The 10114-nt window shown below is 39.8% G+C and overlaps 1 protein-coding gene across 1 annotated transcript in view; it reads right to left on the bottom strand.

Moving 5' to 3' along the window:
- The window catches only part of FREM2 (FRAS1 related extracellular matrix protein 2), a gene marked incomplete at its 5' end in the record, with an annotated part of 272198 nt that overhangs the window by 113415 nt on the left and 148669 nt on the right, over nucleotides 1-10114 (bottom strand). The window contains 2 exons of the mRNA XM_019523802.1: nucleotides 2391-2621; nucleotides 7228-7374. Of these exons, the coding sequence (XP_019379347.1) occupies nucleotides 2391-2621; nucleotides 7228-7374 (378 nt within the window). The remainder of the gene's footprint in view (nucleotides 1-2390; nucleotides 2622-7227; nucleotides 7375-10114) is intronic.

Here is a 10114-nt window from a genome sequence, read left to right as displayed (position 1 = left end):
CCCCCCCCCCACAAGAGCCACCCACAGCTCTGTCCTGCTTCTGGGGTTGCATTCACTGACCTGGCTGAACAGAGCTTGCCCTCACCCCACTCCCTCCCTCACCGTGGGGGCCTTGATCTGCGCCCCTCCACATCCTTTCCCTCCCCCGTGCCCCTTCCCCCCCAAAGACTTACTGGCAGAAGGCGGCTCTCCAAGTTCACTGTGGCTGCATGCATGCATGTGGCATTTATCAGCAACATTATCAGCTACACTAGACAGAAAAGCCAATTGCTGATACTGTTAATTTTCCTTTTATTGGTGCTGATTCAATATGCAATCAATATATCGATGCACCTCTAGTAACTAGCAAGTGAAAATCTGTTTGACACATTTTTCCTGCTCAGCATACCTTCACCTCTTAATTCAAAAGGATTATACAGAACTAGCTATTACAGTCTTGAGTTTCTTTTAGGATTACTTAACATCTTTGTGTGACCATGGCCCATTGCTTCAGGTGCCTGGATGCAGTTCAAAAGCCAAACTTCTCTATGTTAACTATGCTGTTACTCCATGCTTCTCTCCTCACCTTCATTCTACTGTTGTTTCAGCTGTTCCTGACACTTCAGCTGAGAAATTGAGCCCAGAACATAAATCAGTTATGTATGTACATAAGTTGCTATTTCTCTCACTTGTGGGCAGCAAACCTGGGCTAATTACTGACAGACAAAAAGCATGAGGCTAATTAATTCAATCTTTGCAGGTTAGTAAAAGCAAGTGAATAGACATTCACTTTTGATTCTGAAAATGCAGCAACATGTTTGCAGAGGCCCAGGCCAGAAGCTGGGGGGCACTAGATCATGCCTCCCTGCTCGGCTGGAACAGACAGCTTGGGCCAAACCTTGCCCACCCACCCTGCGAGAAGGAGTTTTAAGGAAAGGTGAAAAGTATCCTGAGATACTGGGGGGATTGCGAGTTAATTTGAATCTGGAGGGGATCTGGGACAGAAGTTCAATAAACTGATTTAACCTAAAATCAGTTAAATCCACAGAGATTTCTCTTAAACCAGTTTTGGCCATTTTGAAAATGGTTTACATGCACTGAACTTCTGTTGTGTTACAGATTTGAAACTATTCCCAATCACTTATACCAGTTTATGTGTAGTCTTTCTCCCTAGCCTTGGAGATGGGAGGCAAGAGGAACTGGCGCAGGGTCTCGTCTCTATTTTTGGAGGCAGTGCTAAGGTGACTTCTTATTCCATTTGTGTTTGTACATGGAAGGAATCAGAAAGGTGTCAAGACAGTATCCTCTGTCCAAGAGCCTTAACCCCAAAGCCTTGGTTTGGCCCATGTAATGTAGCAGATCTCTTAAACTGTCAGCCAACTGTAGAGGCAAGTATTTCCAACTCCCACGGGAATACTAGTCTACATGTTTACTAAAATTCAGAAAGCAAAGGCAGTTTCTGAGAGAGGGTGTTTGTCAAAGCAGCAGTGGCTGCAGAGCTGTCCAAGGCTCCATGCTAAGACAACAGCATCAGCTAGAATCTGTTTCAATAATGTCCTGCAACGTTTAATAAAGATAATTAATAATTCTTATGCTGCACTAGTACTAGGTAGCTTAACATGTCAGTTGAAACCAGTCATAAAACTTAAAATAGTTTTCTAAAATAGATTAGGAAACATTAACTATGTTCTAAATAGCTTGTGTTAGTTGAAAATATTTTTAGAGGGCACAGGAGATGCTTTTTGAACTAATCAGAATGATTCGGGAGAGTCAAGCATGCAGTTAATAAGAAGTGATTACTGTTCCATTTTTCAGTAACAAAACTGGTTTCTAAGCTTTCCTTTGGAGGAAGCAGTCTAACTATAAATTATTTCCATGTTTAGTACATGAGAAAGAATCATAAGACTACAGTTTTTAAAATGAGAAAACAGTGTATTCTCTACTTTTCTAAATTGATTTAACTTGTGACTTCTATTAATTATATCATTGTATCATATAATATCACACTTGCCTTACAAAGTGGGCAGATGTTTACTAGCAAGTAAGTTCTAGTGACAAAATGGTTTTTCATTGTAAAAGGGTCACTGAAAGGCTTAGGAAGATTATGATCTTCAAAAGAGGCTCAACAATCTATTCAGTCTAATGTAAAACAACTGATAAGTAATAAATACTGGCAAAGAAAGGAAAAAAAAAATCTATGTATAGAAATATACCATCTTAGAGTTCCCAACAGGCCACCAGTCAACTGAATATGATCAATGAAAAGCCATCAAGTGATGCCTAAACCTATTTTCCAACTAAAGATTTTAATGAAGTACCTTTATCAGGCATTTTTATGGATTGCTCTGCTATAGAGTTTCCTCTGAAGACAAGTATACTGATTAAGAATAAAACTAGTAAAGTGTTCTTACCATCTCCTGGGTCAATCACCTCCACTGTAGCCACTTCAGGAAACTCCAGAACAGCCATGACTGGCTCAGAAAGAACAATTTGAAAGGTCTCCGATTGCTCGTGTTCACTATCACTCAAAATCCGCACCCTCCACGTAGCTAAGGTTTGGCCAGGATTGAACTGCACTTGCTTCTGTGCTTTTCCTTTAAAGTCCTTATCTTTCTCAGCTGTACCATCTCTAGTGCTAATGCCTGTCAAAAACAAAAAAAAAAGAGAAGAGAAACCAGGGCCATTACAAACAAAGCAATTTTTTTTTCTCTCATTACTGATCAGGTTTTAAACGATACGGGTTCAAAAAATATATTACCCTTTACTCAACTAAAAATGTGTATTAGAGAGATTTGGCTTTTATATTTATTCTTAAGAATGCATAGAAGCTGCCCAAACTCAACTTGTTACTCTTTAACAGAATTTGTATTGGTGCCACCAACATCAGGTGAACTCAGATTAACCAAACCCTCTGTGTAGTACAAGGTTGGATAGTCAATCAGATCAAAACTAACTACTGAAAAGGTCAAACACTATCCATCTCAAATGTCAGATCTCTCCATCAAGAGATTTCAGGTATCGATATACCAAAAAACTAAAGGGTTTTGTTTTTTTCTGTTTTTATCTTCTCAAAAACATTCACATATTTTCTCCTGAAATTTTCAAAATGTACTTACCAAGCTCAAAGAGAGACTTAGCTTGGAAAATTTCAGCCTGTAAAGTGGAAGTTTGGGAAAGCTTCAAGTGACTATAGATAATGTGAATAAGGATGAACACAAATATAAAGTCTGAATCTCAGTTACTCACACTAAAATAACTATGCTTTTGGTGACTCATCTTCTTGTTGGGACCTTTATGTAACAGTCATCTCCATGATTCCAAAAGTGTCCATAATTCAGTTTAGTTGACAAAGTCAAGGGATGAAATTCAGTGTCTTCGCCTAGGGAACCAGGGGTGCCAGGGCTGACTAATTAGCTCTGCATTGAAGTGTTGGTGTCTACATGCATGGTGCTATTAGGCTAGAATAAAAAAATTAACTCTGCTGTAGGATAGTACTGCCCAACACAAGTACTATCCTATGGGGAAGTTATTTACTCCACCACAACACACGTGTAGACACTGACTGGGGCTGGCTAGAGCACAAAGGTGCTCCAGTGCGGGGCTGCCTGCCAGCTAGAGCCCTTGCGCCCCAGCCAGCCCTTCCATAGCACATTAAGTTGGGTTAGAGCAGCCCTGCACTGTCAGGCTGAACCCTGGGCACCCTGCCAGCCAGGGCTGCTCTGCCTGGCTTACTGTGCTGTGGCCCTAGGGACACGTGTGAAAGCTGCACCCAGGAGCAATAAATACTGGTGCAAGCTGCACCAGAGTTTTTTGCATCAAAATAATTTCTTGTGTAGATGTGTCCCAGGAGTCTAACATGGCTATTAGCCAGTCTTGGATTTTCTTGAATTGGGGGTGGCTCATGGGCTTCTGGTGCCAAGCAGACAGCTCTTGAAAGCCCTCTCCAATACACAACCTTGCCCACTGTTACCCTTGGAATGTATGTTGAGGTTTGAGAGGAAATCCTCAAAATACAGCTTGGATCTCTGTCTGTCTTGTATCCTCTATTTTACCCTTTACTCAACTAAAAATGTGTATTAGAGAGATTTGGCTTTTATATTTATTCTTAAGAATGCACAGAAGCTGCCCAAACTCCCCCAGTATCCTTCCTCCCCCAGTTAAATCCTGAGACTTTGTTGGGAAAGGTGGCATATAAATCAAATGAATAATAATAATTAATAAGAAAAGATCTGGGGCTCCTAGAGCCCTTTTTAAGGCATAACAGTTCTTCTGTTTACGTGCGCAGACCAAAGAGGGTGATGAAAATCTAATCGTGAAAGAACTCTTGAGTTCTTTTCCAATTCTGGAATTGCACTCAGTAGGATTAAGTTAGTCAGTCAGGTGTATGTTAATCAAACTACATGCCAGTCTCCAAAACAGTTTCTTGATAGAATCAGGGTCAGATGTATTTAGAAACTGAACTGGTCCATTTCACATATATAGAACATTTAGCAATAACCTGACATTTGGTGAGGTGCCAAATTTGTTTACTTCCTTGAATAACCTACCTCTTAATCAAGCTCAGCAATTAAATTTAAACCAATTAAGATCTGTAATTTGTGATTCATTATTATAAACTTTTCAAGTATTTTCTGTTGGGAGGTTTACTCTTTGAAAGAATAAAGAAAGCATCTAGCCAAGTTAATTAATAGTCAGAACACAGAATGACTTGGATTCTGATTCAGCAAGGGGCTTAAATTATATGGCCATCTTAAAGCACTTCACCTACACTGCTGGTGCCTCAAGTCAGGTATGTGCTTATGTACCTGGCTGAATCAGGGGCTTAAACTGTTTTTCTGATTAGTTTAAGCTAGTCCTGTTCTTTGACATAAACCTGTGAAAGATGAATACTTTGGGTCCAAATATATCCCTACTACAGATGCAAAGAGAACAGTAAGAAAACATCCAGAAGCTAAAGATATGTGTGAGGCTGCAAGCATGTGATAGCACATCCTTTTTTGCCTTCTCACTCTTCCTGCACTGTGAATAGTTTTCAACACCTCTTGGAACAACCTCAACTGACTGCCAACAGGACTAAAGAAAGTGAGCCTCCTCACTGAGATTTCTAATACACATGCTGGTCACTGCTCAATTAGATCAGTTCACAGTTGTCTGTCTGGCAAAGGATGAGTTTTGATGCTCATCTTTACATTTGCTGTCTGCATATTTTCTAATTATGACAAAATAAGAAGTGCAAAGGTGACATCCTACTTTAGGTTTACACTCTTAATTAAAGTAATTCTTAACAGTGCAGACAAAGAATCAGTGCTTTCTTCAGATTTAGTTGGGGCAAGAATTCAAAGTTCTTCTTGGTTTTTATTTCTGAAACCTGTATCTTAATTAATGTAACGAATGTTAATACAGATTACTATTCATTCTATTGCAGGGGTAGGTAACCTTTTCCAGTTGTGGGCTGGAATGATCCACCCTGGGTTGGAGGCAGGCAGTGCTAGGATCTTCCTTGGTGGCCTGGGGAAAGGGCCCACAACCAGCATTTGTCCCTGCAGCAGCACAGAGTGTATGCCTGCAGAAGGTGCCTCCCACCACTGAATACTGCTGAAGCTCCACATCTGTGGGCCCAATCCAAAGGTTCTGCAGGCTGGATCCAGTCTGTAGGCTGTAGAATGCTGACCCCTGTTCTATTAAATCACTAGAAAGTCTAATTTCTCTTCCATTTAGTAAAAATCTAAAGTATAGAACCAAGGGAAGAACTTTATTTCCAAAAAGCTTTCGTTTTTCACTAGAAGCCTCAATCTTCCTTCAGCTATGAAATGTCCATATTTGTAGCAATGGATTGTTCTAGTTGTTCCACTGTTTGGCCTATCCTTCTCTTTTGGAGATATAGGACCCAGAATGCTGCTGTGAGATCCGTGATTTAACTATTTGTTGGTAATTTCATGAGAATTACATAATTTTGGAAAGTATATGAATATACTGTTGTCTCTGAACCTCAAAACACTATTTGCTGGTCCCAACAGATATGGCTATATTCATTGAGCATGCCTGGGTGATCTACTTGATGGATAAATTTAGATTCCACTCAAATGAGGAACAGGCTTCGAAAACACCTTGCGTAACTGGCTGACTATGATTTGTAACAAAGCTGTTGTTACAGGATTTCAGTTATGACTTGGAATAACTCCCTGTTATTGCACTCTAGGAAGTTTGTTGAGTTAGATGTTTCAATCATGCTAACCATGTCAGACACACAGATGATTTCACAAGAAGAAGAAATGAAGAACTAGGATTAAAAGCATCATTTCCCCTCCTTGGAAACCCAGAAAAGCTTTAAATTTTGGATTTCAACAGAAAATAATTAGTATAATAATCCACTGCACTACCTAATCATAGCTATTCTATAAATCTGTAATGTCCATTCATTCTCACACAAGTTAATAAAAAAATTTTATTAGTAATGTAATTTTGAATTGTGACCTGAATTACACCATTTGTAATTTCTTTTAATGCTAGAGAGTCATTTTGAATTTATAGAAGTGAAGCAGGCAGCAGAATATGGTCTACAATTAATAAATAAATAGTTTTTATAAAGTAATAGTCTCTTCTCATACCCACAGAGCATTTCAACTCCTAAATACACATCAGCTTTCACTGACATGCTTTCACTGACCACTTCCTTGTGACTGTATTTTACAAGGAAGCTCTAGCTCAGGTGCCTGCCTGAAAAGGATCATTATTGTTGCACATAATTTTGTATTGCAAGTATCTATACTTTTCACATGATCACATATAATTTGCCTTAAATTAAAAGTAAACTTTTAATGATTAAAAAAATGTCACCTTTACCTGTTCTTCTTGAAGCTACTGAAATTTTAACATTAAGCCCAAAAAGGAAGGAATGGGTCCAAGGGAGTTAAAAATCAAAGAATGAATTGCAGCAGACACTAGAAAATGTGTAGATGAAAGGTGCAAAGGGGTTACAGTTGTAAAGGAAATACCTAAAAAATATTGATTACTGGTTAGAATGGAAAAGAAAACTATCAGCAGTTGATTTCTTATTTGATTCTGTGCCTTAATTCAAATGAACCATGCATTTGTTTTAATAAAAGAGCTCTTTTTCTAATAAATTCTCATATCACAGTATCTAGGAAGCTGGTGCTAAATATTTCCAAGTTAACATATGTAGCTATGATACATTTTGCTAATCTGCTGACCAGTGGTTCAGAAGCAATATATAGGAATGGAACTTACTAATAAATGAAGTTTCTCCCAAGTAACCTCTCCGTTTAAGAATGACGTCTAGATATTTTGAGTCTTCATTTACCAAGTAATATTCTTTCTCTAGGGAAATCCAGGCCCAGTTCAATCGAAAATGCTGACCCTTAAGCTTATTGCCTCCTGCAGAACAAAGCAGAAAAAAAATTACATTTACTTTGTCATTATTTTTCTTGTTTTCATTCAGGCAAATTATTATATCCCATTTATCTCTCAGCTGGTGTAGTTCTTAGCTGCAAAATCAAATTCCTATCATGGTAGAGATTTAACACTAAGAAACAATCAGTAACTAAGTAGTTCATGCCATATTTCCTATCCATAGAATGCTGGATGCATGCATATACATATGCATAAAAGATGGTTAGGCTATACTTGAGCTATGGCTTAAGTAACTGGAACATGGATTTTCATCAAAATATGTTTGATGACAAAATGCTTTCTAGGGTTGAATTTATACTTCCAAGACATGTATACTAAATGCTTTGTTATCTGGCATGAGTGGGGTAATAAGAGGGGGTGCCAGTTATATAAAAATTCTGGTTACCTGAGGGCAGGGTGTTTTCGGCTGGATGTGGAGCAGAGGGTGGGGGGAGTGGAGGCGGCCACACGTGGAGGAGGGGGTGGCATGTGGAGTTGCGGCAGCACAGCGTGGTAGGTGGTGGAGGCGGTGAGCTTTCCCCACTGCATGCGAGCTCCCTCCCCCTTTCCCTGCTGGCTGGCCAGCAATTCCGGTTAATAGTGTTCTGGTTACTTAAATGCCAGTTAACACAGCTCTTACTGTATTATATTGCATATTATGAGGAATTTCCTAGAAATTTTCAGAGGGCCTGAAGCACAAGGCACTTATCTTAAGAAATCAAAAATTGTATCTCCAATTATTCAAACAGCTGTAGCAAAACTGATGTAAATGTAAATTGTGACACACTGTTCCAGAATTGCAAACAGGCTTATTCCTGTTACTTAGGAAACTAATCCATTTATCTACATAGCCTGCCTCTGAAAATCAATGTTTGCTCACTGAACCCAATGGCTTTTGGCCTTACTGGCTCAGAGATTATATGTCAATTATATATTATATGGCATATTTATGGAACAGATTTCACAATTTAACAGAAAATGTTTTGAGCAGAATTAAATCTGTGCAGTTATTCTCACTCCCACATATCCCCTTCTGTTGAATCCCTTCAATATCTATATGATACTGATTAAGCCCGTAGACTGAAGAACTCAGTTGCTGGGAATTTTTTTTTTTTTTTTTAATAGTTTTAAATTATTGCACAACCAGGCCAAATTATATCCTTAAGAGTGTTTGGGATATGGTATCTTGTACAATCCTGTAGCGTAATGGGCTAGAACTTAAGTTATGCAAAAACATGCAAATCATGAAGGAACTCTTCCTGGGAGCAGTTTGTGGTTCCACTGCAGCTGGCGGCGGTGCATTCAGGCATTGGTAAGTGAAGCCAAGCACAGCAGTGCAACCAGCCAGAAAGACTGAATGGTCAAGTATGGACTAATATAGCATTCCAGAATGATACTTCTAGGTGCTGATAATGGTAACATGAACCATCAGTCTGAAGATCAGTCCATGCATCAATAAAATAGAGTCCCCACACAGAGTTCCCTGGCAATGCAGATAATATTCTCATTGTTTATCAGAATAAGATACCACCTCCATGACCTTAGTAGGGGGAAAGACAACATAAATTGGAAGAGGGAGCTTATGAGCAGGACTCTGCTCCAATTCAAGCAGCTGTTCAAAACAAGTCTTCAGAGTGCATGTGGATCTGACCAACCTTCCAGCATCACTCCAGACAGCGTGCATCTATTTTGCATGGCCTCATGGGACTTACACAACCTTGACCTAACTTGGAGCTTATACAGCCTAATCACGTTAGGTCAATCTAAGCGCTGTTCGGGGATGTGCAGATGTTCAGGGAGGTTAAACTGGGAAAAAATGGTGGGACCAATCTAAATTACAGGCAGTTCTTGACTTACAACATTTTGAGTTATGTTTCACACTCACAACGTTTACAAATTGACACCCTGTTTCAACTTTACAATGCCAGTTTTGACTTTACAACACTATCTGATGTGACGCCACATCAGCGAACAAGTTTGCTATGTCACTCATCTCCCTGGAGAATCTGTCCAAACTTCCTTGGACACTTTCTCTAAGAAAGCAGACAAGCCTCCAGGAAAACCTGCAGCCAAGACTCCTGAGAAGACTCCAGCCAAGAACCCTACAAAAAGTCCAGCAAAGTCACCTCAAAGAAGTCCTTCCAAATCAATGATTGCTATTTACAATATAAATACATTAATGTAGCTATCTTACTCATCTATAATTGATTGAGTACAAAATTCTGGGGTATTTTTGGTGAAAATAGGTATCGGGCCTTGGTTCAGGAACCAATCCCCCATTTATAACATTGTTTCTTATGAGAAAATTGGTTTCGAGTTACAACATTTTGGCTTAAGACAAGGTTTTCAGGAATCAATTGTGTCGTAAGTCCAAGGACTGCCTGTAGTTCATTTGAGGAATTCCTAATCTAAATTAGACTGGGAATGGGTTAGTCCAGTCCAGTGAATGTCAGCACATGTTTGGAGCACAGCACCAAAGCTAGGAAAAAACTAACTGCTTGTCCCAGCCCATAGGCAGAGGGAGAAAAAATTATTTGCGGGGGGCTGAGTGCATATGCATGTATGTGCATGCACCCCTCCCCTAGCAGGTAAGTCTTTGGGGGAAGGGGCGGGGGTGGGGAAAGGGCCATGGGGCAGGAGTGGGACTGGGGCTGGCACTGCCCAGCCCAGGCAGTGTGGGATGATGAAGCTGCAAGTAGCTTGTCCTGGGGGTGTGGGGAGGGGG

This window comes from Gavialis gangeticus, unplaced genomic scaffold (assembly GCF_001723915.1).
Source record: "Gavialis gangeticus isolate Ggan-Ray unplaced genomic scaffold, GavGan_comp1, whole genome shotgun sequence".
In the NCBI taxonomy this organism is placed as follows: domain Eukaryota; kingdom Metazoa; phylum Chordata; order Crocodylia; family Gavialidae; genus Gavialis; species Gavialis gangeticus.
The sequence above is the reverse complement of the archived record's forward strand: the minus strand, read 5'-3'. Positions and strand labels throughout refer to the sequence as shown.